Here is a 23,896-nt window from a genome sequence, read left to right as displayed (position 1 = left end):
TCGGGGAGACACCAGGACTGGGGAGGACCAGGGACTCCTTGAAGTGCGTGGGGGGAGTACTCCTGCTCCTCCTGGCCCACAAGGAGTTCAAAGAGAAGGAAATTACAGACAGTGCGGGCTCCCCCTGCCTTGGCGTTAGTATTACGTCGCGGCACTGATGACGTCATCGGGCCGCGACTTTTGCATCTTAAGTAGTCCCCTGCCTACTTTTAGCGGGAGCCTCGTCCAGGGCCTGAATCGTCACCATTAATATTACAGTGGACAGGGAATGCAGCTGGTTGGAGGCGGGATTTCGATTTTCAAGATTTTATCCCCTCGCCTGACCCTTTCCTGCCTGCCGGGGGAGGGGGTTAAAATCTTGGTTGGGAGCGGGGGTTGCGTTCCTATTAATGATAATTACAAAATTTGTGCTTCTGTTCAGTCCAGGGAGGGTTACAGAAGGTTAGTTGCTCTAATGGCCAAGGGGGTGGGGTGTGGGGAGGGGGAAGAGATTAAAAGGGTCAAAATAGAGGACTGAAGATTTTAAATACCAATTTATAGCAAAATCAGTAATACGCATATAAATTTTGTGCATTTGCACGAGTAACCCCCAGATCCCTCTCTTGTATTGTGTTGTATTCAAGATTCATATGTATGGATTTCTATCACCACATATGTAACTATTTGAAGCTGCACATATACAGTTCACAAGTCAGCTATTATGCAGCAACCGTACAGGTATGGGAAAAATCATACATTTTTACAACATGCATTCCAGTATCACATATGAAATAACATTTTTAATCATGTTAATACAGCAGCTTCCGAATAACACTATGGAATCACTCAAAATACCATTCGTTTTCAGCTTTCAATACACTAAAAAGTGCATTACTAATTGACTTAAATAGCTTCGTATCTACATAGCTGCCAGCTGTGTAAACTCATTAAACAATGAAGAATTATGGAATACCAGGTTTTTATACAATACGGAATTTTGTCACTTGAGCTTGGAAAATATTTCTCATCCATCGGCTAAAAACTGGATATTCCACCATTATCCAAAGTGTAATGATAGCACCTTTGAGAGTAAACCTTATAACAAATTACAAGATAAGCGTTAAATCCTAGAGAAATGTCACTGCTACGGTAGAATGGGGCAGGAACCTGAAATTTGATTTTAAAATTCTATAGCATCTTTTGATGAAATCATCATCTGTGCTATATCTACATGGTGAAGGGGTGTGTAGGTGAAGGGCTTGTATTTTGTAAATTTACAAGAAAGATACTTACGTGGCATGATTCCCTGGTCCACCAGCTGTTCTCTCGTCCGCCTCTGCTGTAGCCTTAATTGAAGTACTGCCATGGAAAGAAAAGAAAAAATACAAAATCAATACAGTTTAAGTGACCTGTGACAGCATATAAACAACACATCAATGGTGTTGAGTATGGTGAGTTAGACTGGAATTCTGATCACTGTCATAATGATCATTCGCTAGTGTTAGTTAATCTGACCATGCTAAACCAGTTGCTATATGTGTCGGAGTGGCTACCTTCATTTATAACCAGTGGGGTTTCTATTGTATTGATCAGATTACAGGTATGATATGTCTAACAGTCTATTGTTTCAGCATAGGAAAGAATTTCATGGCCTGTTCACCTGTAATCTGGCAAAAGATTGACAGAAAGCCCGTTTACATGTCTATCCGGGTTTCCGCCAAAGTTACGGTGGCCATTCGGGAAAACCACTGAGAAATCAGGAATCTTAACTTTATAAGTAATTCTGTAAATTGGGATGAAGTTTAGTGACAGCAAAAGCTGTTGTGCCTTTTACTAGTTACAGATCTGGATTAACAGCTATACTTCTGAAGCAGTGATGATCAAGCATGAGCCTGCTTAAATTGATCACTATAACTGAAATACAAAACACTGTTGAATCCATACAAACCTAAAGTTGCCAATGCAAATCATGTGCAATGCACAAAGGGCAGATACAGGGTAACCATTAGTTATCATATTTATCCAGCTGGCCAACCTGACTCAAATGCATAAAAGTACATTCGTGTGTTTTTGAGTCCACTGGTTCAGTAACTACTGTCTCCAATGGAATGTAGGCATATGTTGTTCATACCATGGGTGGAAGAGAAGGAAGGAAGGAAGGAGGGAAGGAAAGAAGGAACTTATTTTTTATTAGTGCCTTTCACATCCTCAGGACATCTCAAAGCACTTCACAGCCAATTAATTACTTTTGAAACATAGTCACTGCTGTAATGTAGGGAAACATGACAGACAATTTATGCACAGTAAGGTTCTACAAAGAGCAATGAGATAAATAACCAGATAACCTGTTTTCCTTAGTGATGTTGCTTGAGGGATAAAAGTTGCCAAAACTCCAGGAGAACTCCCCTGCTCTTCACTGAAGATGGAATTACTTGAGTGGATAGATGGGGCCTCGGTTTAACATATCATCTGAATGAGGGCACCTCTGACAGTGCAGCACTCCCTCAGTACTGCAATGAAGTGTCAGCCTATATTATGTGTTTAACTCTCTGAAATGGGAGTTGAACCTACAACCTTCTGACTCAGAGATGAGAGTGCTAATACAAAGCCAAAGCTTAAGTCAAAAAATAGTACTACAGATGAGGTGGATTTACTGCTGAATAAAGTGCGTTGCATATAATGATGTCATGACACCATAGAATATGCAAATTTTTTTTTTAAGAGGCAAGATAAATCATGGCTCTGTGGCTATCCTCATGGCTGTGAATATAGGGACATTTTTAATTGGTTACTTTAAGATTCTTGCTCATTGATAACTGTGTAGTTGCTAGGGGAATGTTTGCTGTGTTGTGTGTGATTTTCTGTAGTGTATAGAACACAGCTGTTAAGAGTTTGAATGGTAAGGCTGTTGTATTGTGTCCATATGTAGAGAGAAAGCACTTCTGTAGAAATTGTACCTCATGAGTATTCTCACACGCCAAACAATACGGCCTGCTATATTTAAAAAAAAACCTGACAAACTGGCTTCCCAGTGCTTAGATACTACTTGTAAACCTAAAGGTTTTCCAAACTTGAAACCTGAAGGTGCATTTTGCCACGTCTTGTGGTCCTCAGCGACTGTATATTTGCCAGTTGGTAATTTACCTCACATGTGGAAACCAGTTTCATTAAAATAAGCGATCCCACCATGAGGCAACCACTGTAAGAAGGTATTTGAAGCAAGGTGTTGTAATCCTGAAGTTGGTTTGGGCAGGTAGATAATATAAAATAGCTACCAGACTACTCCATTTCAACCCATTTCTGATCAAGTAGCAGCAGGGTTACTGATAAATAAACTGCGTTTAATGTTTATCCTTTAATTAGGATTGCTAAGTGATCCATAGTCCATTAATTTACACTGTACATAGCACAGATATACGATTTTAAAATTAGACTGCACAAATGAAGATATTGTAATTTAGTTGAAAAGATGAGAGTATCAACTACATAGTTGATGAGGGGGGAAGGGGTATGCATAAAACAGCCTCAATTTTAACTCCAGATGTGACATCAGCTGCAGGCTCGCCCCGACTTGCCGATGTGAGATCCAGGCCATTTCATCTCCCGGCCTCTATCGTACTCCAGGCCTGATCCACCTGAACCTGGCAGGAATAATGTGAAGGCCAGTGGGCGGAAGCGAGGCGAGTGCAGCAGGAGGCCACCGCCAGAGACCCGCAGGAATGACCTCCGGCAATTGGTGCGGTGAGTGGAGCGGGCCAACACAATCGCGTTTGGGGAAATAGGAGGGAAGGCTGAGGCAGGAGAGACCCAAGGTTTCCTTATGGAACCCAGTGGATCACGCCTGCTCCTACTGGCCTGCAAGGAAGCCGTAAAAAAAAAAATTAAATTTGCCTATCTTCTGGGCGTGCTGCTTCTTGGCGCCGTGCGTTCCTGGTGAGCCCGGTACTTAGCACCGAACTGGCGTTTCACTGGTGTTGGGGTCGTAATTGTGTCATCAGACTCCAACCTTTTCACTTTATAAGTAGGCCAGGGCCTCATTAGTGAGGGTCTCACATGCCTCCCAAAAACACAAAAGTTAAAATAGCGGCCGATGTGAGTGCAGCGTCAAGTCGGAGAGCAGGACACTGCCTCTGTTTTAACCCCTGCATGTCACATTCTCATCAGGCGCGGAGAGGTAAAATTTCCCCTCAGATTCCAGGCAGACCTAACAAAAACGGTCGAGAATAATTTCACAATGAGTTTACTAAAAATAAATTTTAAAAATCAATTCTATTAGGCTGCAAAATACTTAGTATGCCAAAGGTTTTATTATATCATAAGCATGCAAACAGTATTTTAATTTAGTCCCAGGCTCATCCACTTGTTGTAAATCGTTGTAACAGCCATCCTAGTGCTTTTATTATCTTCAGTCAACACACTATTGGGTAGGAAACTTGGCTGGAGATTTGCTTTTTTAAAAATATAATTTCTGTTGTATGCCAGAAATGCCACACCCAAAATTCTCATTATAAATAACTCCAAAAATAGCTGGGAATAAATATCTTGGGTTTTTCTTAGATAGATATTTTCAGCAATTGAGCAATCTTACAGCTACCTTACACTGCAACATTAATAACATCCCACATCTTGATCCCTCTTATCAGTTGGTACCAGAAACCCCACATTGTCAGAGGTCAAGCACCTAAATGCACTTTGCACACATACAAAACATTTGTGAAATACATTTGACTATATCTTAAAACGAAGTCTTGTAATGTGAAATCCCTGATACCTATAAAGAGACAAGAAAATCAAGCTCTTATTGTCAAACATCTGGGAAGTTGCTGCAGGCTGAACAGTCACCATTTTTATTTAAAATGCCCTAACACAGTCTTAACATTGGGTCTCCAACACTTCACACTCATAGCAACAAATTAAAAAAAAACCTCTTAAACACATTTTTATCCAGTGCACAGAGTACTCATAATTGTAAGCTCAGTATTCAATATTCAATACTTCAGATCAGCAAAAGTAGAATTGATCATTTCCCATGTCAACGCTCCGTATTTGGATTTGTTGTTAGTATGCTACAAGCTCCATCTAAGAGCTAATATAAATTTCGAATCAATGAAAATAAAAATCGGGAGAGGTGTAAAACGGGCTGCTGATTCACTATCACCCGTTTCACACTATCGCTCAAAGTCTAAATCTGCCCCAATGTGTGGGAAACTACATAAGAAACCTAGCATCCCATGATTTTATAAAATTGCATATGTTAACTTAAATGTAACCCTGATTTCTGAAATTGCAACGGTGAGAGATTATGATAAGAATCCAAATTCCTCTCAATTTTGACAGTACTACACAATGTGGACCGAGGCCTTATCAATAATGTAACCTTTGAACAGTTCAATCAGTTGAGTCTCCACATGAAGGTCACACTTTAAAACACTTCACAACTGACATTAATTTTGTTTATAATAGGAATTTCCAGCTTGAAAACAGAAAATTCCTGACAGCAATACGCCTCAACAGCAGTCTACTGTTAATTTAGTTATTTAGGCTAAAAAGAATTGAATTACTTGCTTAATTGCAATTCCCGTTTTAATGCAACCATTTTTATACTCCTGTCTTTTCCACTATACTTCCTATTGTGAAAAGCTATTTCATATATTGCAATTCCCTCTTATATGCAAGTGTGGCGTGCAGAAATCCCGGTTTAATGAGACTTTTCTGCTTTGAACCTGAGGCTTTCACCTTCCAATTTGACTGGGTTCGTTGGCCAACGTGCTTAAAAAATGGTTTGACCTGGTTTTCAGTCATCTCTAATGTTTGTTAGTGTTGTGTGGAAGTCAAATTGCTTTTCAAGATGGCTCAATAAAAACGTGCCATGACTAGTCGTTGTGTGAGCAAGTGGATGTTTTGAATAGTCATGATGTGGAGATGCCGGTGATGGACTGGGGTTGACAATTGTAAACAATTTTACAACACCAAGTTATAGTCCAGCAATTTTATTTTAAATTCACAAGCTTTCGGAGGCTTCCCCCTTCGTCGTTCACCTGACGAAGGAGGTAGCCTCCGAAAGCTTGTGAATTTAAAATAAAATTGCTGGACTATAACTTGGTGTTGTAAAATTGTTTACAAATGTTTTGAATAGAGTGAAGGAATTGGAGAGTCAAAAGCTAGTCGCACAGAAGCGTCGGCATTTCTGAATCTCAGGTTTCTAGAATTTGGAAAATAATTTTATGCACTGGATTGGAAAGTGCGGAGGTTGACTTCTAATCTCCACCAAAAGAGAATCACAGAATTCTTCACAGCATAAAATAAACTCACGAGATGTAAGCATTGTTCTTTAATTTTTAAGATGCTATACAATCACCTTTTTAATATGTTGTAAAGAAATTTAGGCAAATAAAGGTTGTTATGCATCAGACCAGCCTTGATTTTTGTTGCTTCCCGCTTTATAGAAATTCCCATTTTATCACAATCTGCGAGGTTGTCCCGGGCGGTTACAATTAAGCAAGTTTGTGAGTATTCATTATTTCAAATTAAGCAATTTTTAATAAACCAGCACAGGAGGGGTTTTTGCACAAGTTCAATTTAAATTAACAGTTAATTTGAATTGAGTAACTTTGAATTAACAGGAGTAGACTGTACTGCGTGATACAAATGAACGGACTGCTAGTTTTCCTTCACTACACTTGCAGCAATTAGGTGACAGTTGCCTCTCAGATTAATACCAGACCTCAACGGCCAGTGGAATGTAGAGGACAAAAATAACCTTACTGCTGACTTACGCAGTACTGGCTTGAAAATCAATGGTATGTTTAAAAAAAAATAAAGAAAACTTTCTGAAGGCTTACTTTATGTCAAGAAACTAAAATAGTACAGAAACATTCACAACAAAAGCAGCATTAAAAACAAATCATTACTGAGGCTTGAAAGTGCTGAGATAGAAAATAGTGTATTGGTGGTGGCATTTGTAGCTAAGTACTGATTACATTCAGTCCAAACATCTAGGACAGGCATACTTCACTGTGAATGTATTATTTGCAGATCTAGATGCGATGGAGTATTGGGCATGCATCTGGCAGGTGTCATTTAATATAGATAAATGTACTCTTATGCACATGTGTAGGGCCAAGGCTTTTGAGTAAGAGAAAGTGCTAGGTGTTGTAGTGCATGAATCTCAAGGTTCACAACCAGTGCCGCAAGGCTATTGCAAAAGAAAAGAGAGTGCGAGGATGTATCGTCAGGACAATTAAATATAAAACAAAATATACTACGTGGTCCTGGTACAACAACTTAGTTAGGCCTCATTTAGTATATTGTGTCCAATTTTGGTCCCCTCATGTGGTAAGTGATAGAGGCCCTGGAAAAAGTTCATAGGAGGGCAACTCGTTTGATACCTAGTTTAAAAGGTCCTTAGTTGCCACGATAGGCTTACAGAGCTGGGGCTTTTAATCTAGAAAAGCATAGGCTTTGAGGAGATTTGATTGAGGTCTTTAAAATTATGAAAGGATTAGATTCAATCCATGTGGATAGGTTATTTGAGTTAGATAGGTTAGGGAGGGCCAGGACAAAAGCATAAATTACATAAGAACAGAACTAGGTAGGAGGTTATTTCTTTTCAGAGTTATCAACCTATGAAACAAGTTGCTGGTTCATGCAGTGAGTACGGATTTGCTGAAAGCGTTGATTGTGACAAACATCACTAGGTATAGAAGGTAGGTGGGATACTGGACGATGTGTCTCCCAGTCATTGTGCTCTCCTGGACTTGCTTGCCTTTGCTCACCAAGTCAAACCTTTCCCCATACTCTCCCCTGCCTTAGCTGTGAACCAAGTCTTTTTCTAATTTCTCTTGCCTTCCATCAGCACTCTCTGAGCTCATCTTGTCCATGAGGCCTGACTCATGCTCCCTTGACCCCATTCTGATGAAACTGCCGACCACCCAGCTTCCCTTCCCAGCCCCCATGCTAGCTGACATTGTAAATGGTTCCCTCTCCTCAGGTACTGTACCCCTCCCTTTCAAAACCGTCGTCAACAGCCATTTCCTCAAAAATACCCACCCTCAATCCGTCTGTCCTTGCAAAGTACTACCCCATCTCCAACCTCCCCTTCCTCACTAACGTTACCACCTCCCAAATCTGTGCCCGTTTTTCCTGCAGCTCCATGTTTGAATCTTTCCAATTAGGTTTCCGCCCCTGCCACAGCACTGAAACAGCCGAAGAATCTCCAGCAGTGGCTTCTCTTCGCTTCCCTGTACCGTTTCATGTGGAGTCCCCCAAGGATCTATCTCACACTGAAGCCAATGGAACGGAAAATCGACCGGGTGCATAACGGGTGACTGATCCGGTACTGCCCTACTTGTGCTCCCACCAAAGTTGAATTTTACCCCATAAACTTTGGGGCTCACTGTACCAGTACGGCATTATTTGCAATGAAAAATGAGTACCCAAAAGCCAACCAAACTGCTGTGGAAAAAAAACTTGGCCAGTTTCTACATGATCCTGTGTGTTAATGCTGCTAAACTCTGAAGGAAGTTGCACAGCAGAAGGCAACCCATGATAATAAACACTTCCTTACAGAGCTGTCGTTACACTCTGATTTATAGATCTCCACTTGGCTAATCCAAAGGTGTAGACTGAGCCAAAGAGCTAATCACTGCCAAGGGTTTGTGTGCTCAGTTTAGGATATTTTCCTACCTAAAGAAAATGCAATCGGCAGACTCACATGACAAACAGTGTTACACTTTGTTAAAAATAATTCCAACAGTTATTTACAACACTGCAGATAAAGATACAGTATCTGACTAAGATTAAGAACATAATAGGAGCAGGAGTAGGCCATACGGCCCCTCGAGCCTGCTCCGCCATTCAACAAGATCATGGCTGATCTTCGACCTCAACTCCACTTTCCTGCCTGATCCCCATATCCCTTGATTCCCTTAGAATCCAAAAATCTATCGATCTCAGCCTTGAATATACTCAACCACAGAGCATCCACAGCCCTCTGGGGTAGAGAATTCCAAATATTCACGACCCTCTGAGTGAAGAAATTCTTCCTCATCTCAGTCCTAAATGTCCGACCCCTTACCCTGAGACTTCTAGACTCTCCAGCCAGGAGAAACATCCTCTCAGCATCTACCCTGTCAATCCCTCTTGGAATCTTATATGTTTCAATGAGATGACCTCTCATTCATCTAAACTCCAGAGAGTATAGGCCCATTCTACTCAATCTTTCCTCATAGGACAACCCTCTCATCCCAGAGTCAATCTAGTGAACCTTCGATGCACCGCCTGTAAGTACATCCCTCCTTAGCTAAGGAGACCAAAACTGCACACAGTACTCCAGGTGTGGTCTCACCAAAGCCCTGTACAATTGCAGCAAGACTTTCTTACTCATGTACTCCAACATTACAAATGCACTGGTGTTTGTAACGTAACTTAGACCATATAGATATTCAATATTACAAAAATAAGGGACATGATATACTTTGTCAAATATCCCAGCTGGATACGACCCACCTCAGTGACATATTTGGCAATGAAGTACTTTTGAAGTGTAATCACTGTTTTTACTTGTATTATAGCACAGCGATCACCATGCAGGATCACAAAACATGCTGATGTTTAGTTAACATAATGCTAGCCATCCAATGATAGAGCAGTTGCACTATTGGGTCTTTTCTGGTTGGAACACCCAATATTGTGATTTTTTTTTAAGTATAAAAAGTGATCAGATATGATACATTGGAATCCTGCTGGATAGAACTGGACAGGTCAGATACAAAAATGTACAAGATAGACTATCATTATTCACCACGTAAGGGGCAAAAATGAAACTTGGCATCAACCCAGATCCACCACAACATCAAGGAGGAGTTTTGCTCCATTTGTGGATTGTATTGTATTGATATTCATTATATATTATTCTGGACCAATCAAGGATGGAAATTATGTGAAGGAGAATATATTAGAAATGTACTGTTGAGTAGGGAAGTCACATTTATATATTACAACGCATGGCGCTGATCTAGTAACCATAGCAACTCAACTACTCCAAAAGCAACAAACCACACATTGGGGGGAATTTTAACCCCCCAGGACGGGTGGGATTTAAATTCTTAAAAACTTGAAACCTGACTCCAACCCGCTGTGAACAGGCCACTTCCTGTTTAACTGGGTCGGGCGAGTAACCTGCTCTCGAGAGGCGGATCAGTAATTTAAATATGTTAATGAGGCTCCTTGCCTTAGATTGTAGCAGCCGGATCCAGCAGTTAAGTGCTTTTTATAGCACTGCTTGTGGGCCAGGAGGAGTGGGAATGCTTTCCCCGGCTCCCCAAGCTAACCTGCTGCAATCGGCCTCCCTCTCCATGATCTGAACCCCCCACCCCACGCAGCCGATGCCCCTCCATGATCTCCAGGCCGACCCCCAGCCGATGCCCCACCACGATCTCCAGGTCAACCCGCGATCTTTCCACCCCATCCGCCCACTGAAGTGTGGATAAGGGCTGAATAAATGAGAGCTACACACTGTTATTTAATTCATAATTTTATAGAATTACAATCCAATATTTGAGCGGCTTTCTGGTTGGAAGTGTCAGTTTTACCTCACTGTTTATAATTGTATAATGTTATTTCATTCTGTCCAATATATCAGATTCTTCATTTTCAATTCTACTGATTTTTACAACTGGATTACCAGATTTTGAAACTATTCCTACTCATCATTTATTGAATTCCGTTAAGATTTTTTTTTGTTGCAAGCATCAGAAAATTTGATTCTGTACTCTCTTTTTTGCTACATGTGGAAATAGTGACTTGGTGTTACCTGCACCATTTTGTCCCATCTCCTCTCCAGATTACCATCAACAAATATAAAAATGTTTGTACAGCCTATCTTTTATATATTAAATTTGGTGTGTTGGGTTTGTGTTTTATTGAAAACTCATTATAAGTACCTCCAGTACCCGTTACTCCTGTAGGTAGTGCTGTGACAAGTATTTTTATTGTTAAAGGTATCACACTGTGTGATGCACAATAGCTGCTATTTTATAGTTAGGATACATTCCTGAGATTGTATAATCTGGCCTCTGGGTTCAGATAAATTGCTCAAAATGCTTTCTGAAAATTGTTTCCAGAGTTTAAACAACATTTTTTTTTTAAATCAAAAAATATATATTTCCACAATAACATGATCACATTTATTCACTGAATTGTCCTTTGTGTCTTATAATCCCTTTATTAAAGTTTTTACTTGAAAGCTTCAACCTGTGCGAAAAGCCTTTTCGGAGCTGTGACTGAACTCAATTTGCATTGTGCAGTATCCCGAAAGAATGCATTAGTACCATTCAGTCAGCTGTACTCCTGGGATATTTTACTTTACCTCCTTTTTTCAAATAAAACAAGACAATTTTCAAACGGTTTACTGAAGTAAAACTTATACTTTGCAGCTGTCTGCACTTCAACAACTTCAAACCTTAACCATAGCTCCCATTTTCTCTCTGACAGTAGATGCTGGCAAAGTAGAGTGGGTGTAGCAGTGCTTCCGGGGATGGGAGAGGGAGCAGGAGCGGTCGGGTGCTTGGGATTGGTACACCATCGGCAGGGTGGTCTGCACCCCTCCTGTTGATTTGCCTTTTGCTTCCACCAGACTCCTGGGCCACTGGGGCCAGGTTTTCATGCTCTCCCTCTCCAACTTAACTAACCTGCTTTAACTTTCCACACACTCTCGGGTCTCGTATGTGTCTTTTATTTTTCTAATTTCTGTCATCATGCCTCCTTTTGTCTCATGCTATTATCAGGTCTGTCAGTTAACCATCTCCTGTCATCCACTGAAACAGGTCATCCTTTTCTTTTGTAGCATATATGTTTTTGCCCTCCCCTTTCCTCCGATCTGTTCCTTGTTATAAGCGGTTTATCTGTGATATTTTCTGCTTCTGATGTAGGGCAATGTGCCTGAAACATTAATTCCACTTCGCTCTACAGAGGCTGTGCCTGACTTGCTGAGTGTTTCCAGCATTCTCTATTTTTGTAGAAAATTTATACTTACCTTTTTTAAAAAAAACACAAAGAGGATGGGTATGTAGGAGAGAAAAAAGTGACAGTGTTCTGATTACATACTCGCTGCAGCTTTTGTTTTGTGTTCAATAAACTTTTAAAAATGAGAAGGAGAGGGATTGATAGAGATTTGTTAATTTAATGTTACTTCAATGTTCAAAAAACACTCTTGAATTTTAAAGCCAACTAATTATCTCCACTTGTGTTTTGATGGCAGATAAGGTCAGTGCTTATTGCCTATACCAGTGAGATTAGTGGGGTAGATCTTGACTTTGTGCAATAGTGTAAAATGGGGAGTGTGAGTCGGCAGCCCATTTTACATCTTTATTGGAATCAAAAATTGGTATCGCCTGTTTTACACTATCGCACAAAGCCAAGATCTACCCCAGTGATTCTAATTTCTAACATCCATCAGGCTGTGGGGGGGAGGGGGGAGAGGAGAGAAAGAAAGGCAGACAGTTTCTTTTCCTCATTCTAATTTGATTTTTTTAAAAATAGTTCATTTCTGAAAGTAAATAAAGCTTCTTTGAGGCAATCAAATAAACATGGAGCTGAGCGTGAGGAGTGCCTCCGACCTTCTGTTACCCACCCTAGCGGAAGCGAATGGAAGTGGGGGAGTGTGGAAGGAGGGTTGGGTGAAGTGAATGACAATAGAGCAGGGGGTGGGGAAGATACAAGGCTTGAGTGAATCATTCAAAGAGAAAGAGATAGGAATAGTAACAGGAGTGGGAGGGTGGTAGCAAGGGCAGTGGGCAGCGAAGGGGTGGGGGATGCAGTGAAAGTGAGGGAGTGAGGGGGATGCACGAGTGATTGGAGGAGAGCATGGGAAGAGATCCTCTGAGGGTAGTATTCTCCCCACAACCTCCACCTCAAATGGAGTCATTAATGGCTCGTTTCCCCACTGTATCAAGCCATACCACCCACCACCTCTCATCAAAAGGAGAAAAGCAGAAGAGGACAGAGAGATTCAAAAAGAGTTAAGGGGAAGGAAGCACAAGAGAAAGAGACAGACCAAGAGAAGGAAAGACAGAGAAAATCAGCAACACAGACATCAGAAACTGATGAGTGACCATATTCTCTGACTTACTATGGGCAATGTCACAGGAGGTCGACTAATAAAAACTAAAACACTACAAAAGACTTATTAATTTTGATCATTTGTATAAGTGTGTGAAAGTTTTTGTTTTTTTTGTAATATTGAATTCCATCCCTTCCTGGTTTCACTTGGAAAATGTGACATTTGTTGTTCTCCCCCTGATTTTCAGCCAGATTTTTTGTTAAATAAAAGCTGAAAAGTTTTCAGGAAATTAAAAAAATTGAAGTATAACAGCTGAAAATTAAGCACTGCCAACTTAATACGCAGATGTCTACTCCAACATTAGCTTTCAATGAAACGCCTCCCTAAAGTTCCCACCCCCTAATCATAGAATCACAGAATGTTACAGCACAAACAGGCCATTCAGTTCATTAAGTCTGCACTGATGTTTTTCTCCACATGAGCCACCTAATCTAATCTCACTCTTCCATTCACTCCCCATACTCTTTAATATTCCTCTTTATCAAGCAACAATATAATTCCTTTTACAAAGTTATGGACTCAGCTTCCATTTTTATAGTCACCTTTTTCTCACCTTTACATCTTTGCTGGCTTTTTCTTACCTACTTCTGAACTATTCAGAAAATGAGCACGATTGCTATTTCTGCCAAAAATCTCAATGACTGATTCTCCAATTCCCAGGTAGTCTAGAAAGCCTGCAGTAGGGATCATTCACAGGAAATCCTATATCTGTTCCTTGGATCAGAATTTTTGGGGCCATAGTATTCCTCGGCCATGAGAGTGGGCAGGAAACCTGCTCATATGCTCTTGAGCCAGACACTAGGAGGTCTGTGACAGCAGCGAGGAATAAGGAATTATTGGCCCTTTCTTGACACCTCTCCTGGACTGCAACGCGGATCTAACAATAAAACCATGTAATCATTCTGTGGTACATCCAAGCACTGTGCCTCTACACCGTTAAAATAAGAAAATCTAGTCAGAGTTATAGACACAAAATCCACTGAAGCAGATAATTTGCCAATGCGGACTCGCTGTCCGCTTCTGTACCGTCACAAATCACTACCATTAATGGTGCATCTGTTAGTAATTTAGCTATTTTAGGAACTATGCCTACAAAAATGACCAGACAACAATACTCCTTTAAAACTTGTTGAAATTGAACTATATCTGTTTTACGTGCGCATGATTTACAGAGTTTCATGGCATTGTTATACTTAAGGCGTTGGTGCGAGACCTGGACCTACTTAAAATGATGTAGAAGACAGCAGTGCTGAGTTCTACTGCTGGTTCCTTGTCACTCTATTTTAGGCAGAGCTCTGCTCACCAAAATCCAAATAACAGCCAAACTTTTAATGTCAACAAAGAACCAAAGGAACAGTTGGTTCTTGGCTGATGCTAAAATACTAGGAATTAAGTTTAAGAGTTTCCCAGATGGTTTGACAAATTACTAAGAATTTTTTTGAAGTTTACTTTGCATTGGTTCAGTTATAGTGTAAACTGATATGAAGACAAAGGGGCATGAGGCTACCCTCCTTGTGGGGGGAGGGGGTGGTCTCACATCTCTTGCCATAATTTGCTGCAACATAATTTCAGCAATTTTAATCCCTAATCACACTTCAATATTTGCAACACACAAATGGTATTCGATTAATGCAAAAGCTGAAATATAAAGGCCATTACACTAGAACGATCAACATGAGAAAGAAAATAGTGAAAACGGTGAATAACATATGATATGTAGGTTAAAGCATTCCTGGCAATACTTCATTCAAATCTATAGAACTAAACATTGCTTATCAAAAGAAAATCACTGTACTAATCGGATAGCTCTTTCAAAGAGCCGGCATAGGCACGATGGGCCGAATGGCCTCCTGTGCTGTAAGATTCTATGATTCAACGATTTTTAAAATTTGTTATTTCTCTTGTTTTTTAACATTATTGTACATTATAAGCAGCACTAGTAATTTGCAGTGATAAGTTATCACTCAGAAGACCTGTTGGTCTAAATGGCCAATTTCTGTGCTGCAAGTTCTATGTAATTCTATGTAAACTGACATTTTTGCTGCTTGCAGGACTTTTGATGCAAAATTACAGTATTTGGGCAGGAAATCGTGCAACACTAGTAAGTGTAGAAATTTGCAGGACTGGTTTGATCAAACCTGTGATATTGCTGTGTTTAGACTGGCACTGGGCCATTGTTTCATACTCAGTGAGATGTTGCTCTGTAGTGCTGCACAAGTCCCAGTCTGATATCAAACCAAAACTAACTTTAAAAGTTAACGGTTTATTTCTTCTTCAAAGGAATCATCTTCAACATTTAAAAGTCTGATCAGTTACCAATGAAGTATTTGCATGTGGTCTAATGTAAGAAATAGATCAATCGGGTAATTGAATGAGACTGTCCACAATTCCCCAGCACAGTGCCTACCCTTAGATATTACTAAAGCTACTAAATTAATTAGGTCTTTCAGAAAGTGCATGAAAAAAAACAGACATACAACAAATTTTTTAAATGTACAGTGATCTTATTTTGATGTTTAGTTCTGTAGATTTTTCAGAATCTTCCCTGCTGTTTAGCATTAAAATAGAATACTTTTTGTATATTCTATACAACTAAAATTGTATACTATAATGAAATGCAAATTACATACTGTATTCAGAAACTTAGAGGCAGCAAAAGTATGTGCAGCCATTCCAGCAGTTAATTGATTTAAAGTGGGACATCTTGCATATAATACACCCCCATGTACAATACACCAACAACTCACTTTGGGCCACAAACGTTCAAAACAGAAGTACTATATCTGTATAATGCTCCACTCCCCCTTTCTAGTTTATGAATTTTTTTAACCACCATATGTCTTTGAAAGAACTGATGTACAGCAGAGAAGCTTCAGATAGTTGAGGACATTGGGTCATATGGCAATAGAATAGCTGGGTGTGAATTTGGTGAGGTTCCAGGAAAAATGGACAGCATTCCATTTCAAAAAAAATCTAAACACAGTCATCAGCTTTTCCAGAGTTGCAGAAAAGTTTGTTAAAATTGGGTTACTGAGAGGTGGCAAGAAGGAAGTAGGGTCCGCATGACTGAACTCAATTAAAGTTATATTTCTGACTAAAAGCATGGGCATGTCCTTTGAGGCATCCAGGGGCTGGAGGGAAAGATTTCTGTGGCAGCATGCATCGATTAGGCAGTGCGCTATCACCGTGCAGAAACTTCCCACTGACTTCCAAGAGGACGCAGATGATACCAACTTGCATGCTCTGGCCTGCAAATCTTGATTATTATGAATAAGGGTTTCCAAACGTTTTCCACTGTTGTGGCCATGTTTCCATTGTTTTTTTTGGGCATTACTTCTTGTAATTATACAGCTTTGATTAAATCTGTTTCACTTTAAGCAGCTTAATAACGATTGGTTCCATCCTTCCTGATTCTCCTGTAAATGGTATTCATTTTAGTGTGCACTCCCCTCACTTTAGAATTTTTACTTGGGAAAATGACATACTATTTATGCTTTACTAATTTTACAGCCTTTAACCATAGAAGGAAATGCTTTAGCTCAACTCTGCCAGAGTTGTTCTTTTTATTTTAGTTCTCTTGTTAGTTTAGACAATCCAAAATCAATGCAGGTAGCATTTATTCAAGAGAGCTGAGCAGTCTTGAGGAAATAGAATAAACCACTAGGATTCTTCACTACCCAAGTTGAATCACTGCAAAATTATAATCATTAAGGGGAATACAAAGTAGAAATTATTTTTCACTTTGATAAATTATTTTATGTAAATATTCAAGCACCTGCAAAGACAGCAGGTTTTAATACAAACTTTCTGGACTGTGGACAAGATTCAAAACAATAAAACTCCTGCAGCAATGTTCTGGAACTGAGATGATTGGCTTCCAACAACCACAACAAGCTTTTTGTGCCAGGTATGATTCCAGCCACTGGAGAGTTTTCCTCCTGATCTCCATTTACTTCAGTTTTACTAGGGCTCCTTGGTGCCGCACTCAGTTGAATACTGCCTTGATGTCAAGGGCAGTCACTCTCACATCACCTCTGGAATTCTAGACTTGTGTCCACGTTTGGTGAGTAAGTGCTGCTTGATAGCACTGTTGACGACTCCTTCCATCACTTTGCTGATGTTTGGAAGTAGGTTGAATGGGTGGCAATTGGCTGGGTTGGATTGGTCCTGCTTTTTGTAGACAGAGCATACCTGGGCAATTTTCCACATTGTCGGGTAGATACCAGTGTTGTAGCTGTACTGGAGCAGCTTGGCTAGGGCACACGGCTAGTTCTGGAGCAGAGGTCTTTATCACTACAGCCAGGATGTTATTGGGGCCCATAGCCTTTGCTGTATCCAGTGCACTCTGCCATTTCTTGATGTCACATGGAACAAATCGAATTAGCTGAAGACTGACATCTGTGATTGTGGGTACCTCAGGAAGAGGCCGAGAAGAATCATCCAGTCGGCACTTCTGGCTGAAAATGGTTGCAAACGCTTCAGCCCTGTCTTTTGCACTTGAGGATGGTGATGTCATCCTCCCATCAGTTTCTTAATTGTTCATCATTCATGACTGGATGTGGCAGGGTTGCAGAGCTTTGACCTGATCTGTTGGTTGCTTAGTTCTGTCTATAGCATATTGTTTTTGATGTTTAACATGCAGATAGTCCTGTGTTGTAGCTTCACCAAGTTCTCAACTCATTTTCAGGTATGCCTGGTGCTGCTCCAATGATGCTCTTCCACACTCCTCATTGAATCAGGGTTGGTCACTTGGCTTGATGGTGATAGAGGAGTGAGGGATATGCCGGGCCATAACGTTATAGATTGTGGTCATACAGTTCTGCTGCTGTTGATGGCCCACAGTACCTCATGGATGCCCAATTTTGAGCTGCTAGATGTGTTCTTAATCTACCCCACTGAGCATGAGGTTATTCCCACGTGTTGATTCTCTCATCACCTGACACAAGCCCAGTCTGGCAGCTATGTCCAACTGGGTCAATGACGATACTACTGAGATACTCTTGGTGATGGAGATTAAAGTCCCCACCCAGAGTACATTCTGTGCCCTTGTTACCCTCAGTGCTTCCTCAAAGTGATGTTCAACATAGAGAAATACTGATTCATCAGCTGAGAGAGGACGGTAGGTGATAATTAGCAGGATGCAATGAGGACATTAAGCAAACAGAAGAGGCCCAATGGGGGCGGAAAATTGGATAGGACCTGGAACCACTGGGTCCCCACCCAGAAGAGGAGCCAATGCCAGATTTCCAAATGGGGCCTGATTTAGGCAGAACATCCATCCACCCCATACAAGGCCCATGGCATCACAAGCAGGCGGGGCTGGTGAAACGGCTTCCTCCACTGGAATTCCACAGCTCCCGCCTCCTTTGCACTCAGTGATCTGAATGCCAAAAAGAAACTGGCATCCAGGTCTTGTGTGGGCAGAAGTAGGGCCCACTATGGTCTCCAGGCCGGGGTCATGGATAGCAATCAGGAATTAGAAATTCCAGCTGAAATATTTTCCCCTTGCTAGGCCCAGGAGAATTGAGGCCAATTGTAGAGCCCACTGCTACCTCAGCTGAGACCAGTTAACTACGCACAGACCAGGGATCAAACCTGGGAGATTTTATGTTCTGCAAGGCTTTGTGCTACACCTAGCGGTATTTTGTTCAATTATTCGCACATATTTTCTCGCAATTCTGCCTGTTTTCAGCAAACTGAATATTATGGAAACGTAAATTTTGTAGGTTCACACAGCATTATAATGCCCACTGTGAAATGAACTATTAAATGGTGTGATATTATTGGTGATGTACAGCTTTAAATAGCTCCTATTCAGACCTGTGAAAAAAAATCCCATATTTAAAACATACTTGGCATCACTAGCTTTTATTCTCCTGGGAACTTGCTCTTCTTTAACATGTTTTGTCATGTTGGGCCAGTGATTATTATCATTTAGTACTTAACAGGTCACTTCCTGACATTCAATGGTTGCAGAGCTGGGGTGAGAAGGACATACTAATACACCAGTGGCATCAGATCAAAAATAATTTGCACAAGTATGAGCCACAAAGTTGTGCATTGTATCATTATGCCAGCCAAGCCTTTCACAATACTGTTTGTGTTCTGTTGGCATAAAAATCAGCAATGGAAAATGTGTTTTGCTACAAAGGCTCTGTCAGCACTCTGACAGCCCTTCACTGAAATTATTTGGACTCTCGACACTGAAGAAATATATTTTTAAACACAAAAATGCACTACCTCTGCTTGCAGTAAGTCATAATGATATCCTCAAATCCAAACACTTTTTTCATATGAACAGTAAAGAAACCTGAAGAAACAATTATCTTGAAAATCATTTTAAAAAGATGGAATATGAAGGACTGTTGAAGTATTTCCACTGTGCGTGATATTAATTTGCCCCAGTGTATAAACCTGCATTATACCTCAAGAAATCCATTACAAAAACAGCAGACCCAATTGACACACTTAACAATATCAATAATAATCTGTACTGGCTTGCAACTCGCTTTCTCAGATAATTTCTCAGCTATTTGAAGGATTTACAGTTTCATTTTATAAAACAGATGAAAATGCCAAAGATCTCAACACAGGTTTTGATGATATGAATTTGTGGTACACAGAAGAGGCCACGTGAGTTGACAAGTGAATATGGGTAGGAGAGTTTATTTGGAGAGGGGGGTTCAGGGAGGACAGCAGGTCAGTGAAATCAGAGGAGAGCACGGAAGGGGAGCTGAGATGGAGATGGAAAATCAGAGGATGGGGAGTTGCTCAGTGCAAAGGCTGAGGGAGGAAAGGGGGAGTACATCTTGGAGAGAAATTCAGGGTGGGGTTTGGGGGGGGCGATATTGAACAAGTATATTAAAGGAGAGGGGTGAAACAAAGTGAGGTGCTCAAAGGAGTAGGGTGGAGACCCAAGGCTTAATTTGGTGATAAAGGCCACACCGCCATCGGGGCAGTTTAGGGGTGCAAGTGGTGAAAAAATATAGCCAGTGTGGGGGGGGGGGGGCTTCAGTAAGGGGCATGGTATTGCCATGTACGAGCCAAGTTTTTAATCAAAGCTATGATATCAATGCAATCATCTCCAATAAGGTCATGGATGGAAAGGGCCTTGTTTGCAAGTGAAGGGACATTTTGGAGGGAAAGGTGAAGAAAGGCAGTAATTGTTGATCCGCTGGCAGAGACCAAGGGGGCAGTGGTTAGTGGGGTGAGCATGACGGGACAGAAGTTGGAGAGATTAGCTCCCAGTGGGCATATTGGGCAGGAAGGTCGGCAAGAGAGGACAATGGGTCAGTTGGGGTTGATACTCGTAAGCAGGCAGCACTAGGTGTCTCGAGGGATGTTTTGGAGAATGCCGAGAGGCACAGAGGTTAGCCGTGGGCTTATCTAAGGGGGAATTCAAGCCTGGGATGGCGGCAAGAGAGCAGGAAGGCAAAGCGGTAGCGATGGGTTGGAGGAGCATAAATATCTGAGAGGAAAGAAATGAAAGGTGGCGAGACTGGAAGGCAGTAGAGAAGGGCCCAATAGAGGTCGAGACAAGAAAAAAAGGGAGCTAGAAGTAGGTTCAGGTCAGGAGCGGCAGCCAAAATGTGCACACAAATGGACAGAGGGAATTCAAGTTGCATAGGCATAAAATGTCAGAAGAGACATGTCTTGGTTGTAAACAGAGGATATGCAGGAGACAATATGAGAGAGTCAAGCCGCTTACAAATGGTGAGGATGAGTCAGTGGCTACAGAAACTACTCAAGCCAGCACAGGATCTCTATATTTCATTGAGGTGTTGAGTAACTGACCACAGTAGGAGCAGGGTTGCATCACTCAATGTCATTGAGCAGGATGTCCCTCCTTATTTTGGACTGGACTATTTTTTTTGGGTGGAGGGCGGTCCTGAATTTTGGCTACATTAGTACTAGACAGCAGAATATTTTTAAATCTTCAAATTGTTTTTGGGCTAATCTCCTCCCTAACTTTCCCCCAGGCACATTTCCACCTGGGTGCAGGTAGCTTCCTCAAGTAGTCATTCTTCATGTTTGAAGTTAGCCAATGATTTTTGGCAGCTATTCCAACAAGGGGGCCACCACAACCTGGCCCAATCTTATCCTCACCTGATGTCCGCACCTGAACTTTCTATTAGGATTCACTGAATAGCAATCAAGAGCAGGAAGTCTGGATAATATTTTTTTTGTCACCTTAGCCTAGGGACACTGAATCCAATTGTCGCATTTGTCCCATCTGAGATCAGCTAACTCAGCACAGGCCATAAATCAAACTGGAGACCTTCTCTCCTCTATAGCATAACGTGGCACTTGGCTTTGCCCTTGCCCCCTAGCACTCCTGGGTCAGGTATGGTACAGCCAGCTCCCTTCACTCCACCCTAAAATCAGAAGATGATTATGACAAAACTTTATTTTAAAAATCCTAACTAGACTCCAGAATAGCATCTGAAAAAAATTTCACTTCAACCAATAAAAACTAAAAGAAAAATAATGTTGAAACTGATGTTGCTGGAAGCAATCCACTTTGCATCTAACTGATGACATTTTTGATTTTGAAAATGTTCAGAGAAAGCCAATGAATTCAGAATACGGAGGTGGTTTTTAGTAATGCCCTAGGGAATAGCTTGTTCCCAGTAAACCAGATGGATTTAGTAATCTTAAATGTTTGGTGAATGTTGTTACTGTGGCCTAAATGTACAGCATTAACCTCTGACATGCCCTACTGTGACCGTGCTCATATCCCCTCAGGCTATATTGTCATCATAAATGTTTTCATTCGGCCCTGTGAACATTCCTGTCCTCTTACCCTGATCCCACAGACTGGTTTTCCATTAGGACTACAAAAATACAATCAGCAACAATTTCTCACACAAGGAAAGTTCTATAATTCACTCCATAAAACAGTCTGACTAATGTTTAATTTGAAATGATCATAAAATAAGCAAGTAAGAATACTATCAGCAGTTTAAAAAATATTCTTTATAAATTGCAATATATGTACAAAATCCAGATGGACATAAAAGTGACACAACCAAAGTTCATGTATAAACAAATCATTCCTGTACAAGTCCCAGCCTTTTTATATTTAAGACTGGTTCTAAGCAATATTACTGACTGTCCGGCGACTACTTTGAATAACATTGATCTGTCTGTGATCTATGAGCAACGTCTCTGACTATCTTAACCGTTTCAGGACAAATAAGCCAAATTTGAATTCTGCTGTTTAAACGTAATGTTACTACGCTTATTGTATTTCAGCTAGACAGGCAAACTCCCCCACCAGTCAACTTGTCACAGGGATGGTTTGCACTGTTTAATGGATAGATTCACAGGAACAAATTCACTGCCTATATATCATATTGAGTAATTAAAAGGAACATCAACCTAATGATAAGGGACGTCCATTGTACGTTTGATCACCAGATGCACTGCTTGCTACCCAATGTTTCTCGTATACCCCCTCCCCAAACAATTGATAATCTGCAGCACAATGTCAGTTAACAGTACAACACCTTCAGTCTATAGTAAATGAGCATAGTTCGTGTGCACACAATTCAAAATGATTTTTTTTCCAAACTAGAAAATTTGTCCCTAAAGTCACAGAAAAGATAAACATTCACCTGATTTAAATTTACTTCGTAACACAATGGACCTCTCTGGTTCCAGCAGAGCCATCTGCTAATGCCTTAAATCTCACAGAATCCCGATACTTTGCTTCTGATTTGTAAATTAGTTCCATTGAAGTACGTCGAAAATATGTCAGGCATTCCAGTATGCACACCAAAAGCCTGTAACAGTACTGCAGGAGCCTGCTTTTTGAGAGGCAGACCAAGACCTGGTTGTTGTGGGAGTACCAATCAGATCAGCCCCGATACAGAAAGCAGTCAGTGAGTCAGTTTCAGCCCCCTCAGGAATCCTGCCAGACACCAATTATCACAGGAACTGCTGCCTTTATACACATGATCTTGAAGGTCCTTGCGGTTTGTGATTCCAATAGAAAGATTAAGCCATTTCTTTTCCGTACTGGCACACCAGCTAGTAAAACTGCTACAAAAACGTCAGTTCTCATAAACCCATTTCACTCCAATCAGTTTCTTTCCCCCCTTCACAACGAGCTGCTAGGATATGTCAGATCCACTTTCAAGCACTGCTCCAGTATATTTTAGATAATACACTGCTCCGGATTTTCTGACGGATTGACAGGCACTGATGAAAGCTAGGCATGCCAATGTTATGAAAGAATCCACATGTTTAATGCCTGATCAATCTGGCTTCTATTATGCAATCAGTCCTTGAACTCTAACTGCATCTAAATCTCATTTTTAAACCAAATGGTTTGAGCTGAGATCGAGAAACGTGATACAGTACAAGCTGACCACTGCTTAGTCAGGAGAATTACATGTGGTTTCTGAGTAAAACTAGTTAAGCTGGACACAATCATAACTTTCTCATAGAGACTTTGACGAGTATAACAGGGAACAGGAGAGGCACCACACCCAGAAACATACTTTCTCGGAGACTTTTCACATATATTACTCAAAAAACAGCTTTTCTCAATATATTACTCTCACATCATCTTTATATCCCGTTAGTCCTACTGCAACTCTGAATTCAGCTTGTTTACATTGCAAAGTGGATTCATAAGCACTGAAACAATTGCAAATTTCCTAGTGCCTGCGATAGAGCAACACTAGCAGATGTCTGGGGTCGGGCATCTGTCCTGGTCAGGAAATGGGGGTATGATGTGGGGATCCAAGGAAGGAAAAAAAAATGTTTTAAAAAGGGCTAGAGGGATACAAT

General features: G+C 40.9%; 1 protein-coding gene across 3 annotated transcripts in view; it reads right to left on the bottom strand.

Annotated features, from left to right (window-relative positions):
- The window catches only part of mrtfba (myocardin related transcription factor Ba), a 199,398-nt gene that overhangs the window by 54,127 nt on the left and 121,375 nt on the right, over positions 1-23,896 (bottom strand). For 2 of the 3 annotated variants that reach the window (XM_068003261.1, XM_068003263.1), the window contains exon 5: positions 1,273-1,338. In XM_068003261.1, the coding sequence (XP_067859362.1) occupies positions 1,273-1,338 (66 nt within the window). Of the gene's footprint in view, positions 1-1,272; positions 1,339-22,716; positions 22,938-23,896 lie in introns of those variants that run through there. The other variant, XM_068003262.1, reaches the window with a different exon arrangement.

This window comes from Heptranchias perlo, chromosome 22 (genome assembly GCF_035084215.1).
Source record: "Heptranchias perlo isolate sHepPer1 chromosome 22, sHepPer1.hap1, whole genome shotgun sequence".
Taxonomy (NCBI): domain Eukaryota; kingdom Metazoa; phylum Chordata; class Chondrichthyes; order Hexanchiformes; family Hexanchidae; genus Heptranchias; species Heptranchias perlo.
Note: the sequence above shows the minus strand (reverse complement) of the source record. Positions and strands in the feature narration are given on the sequence as shown.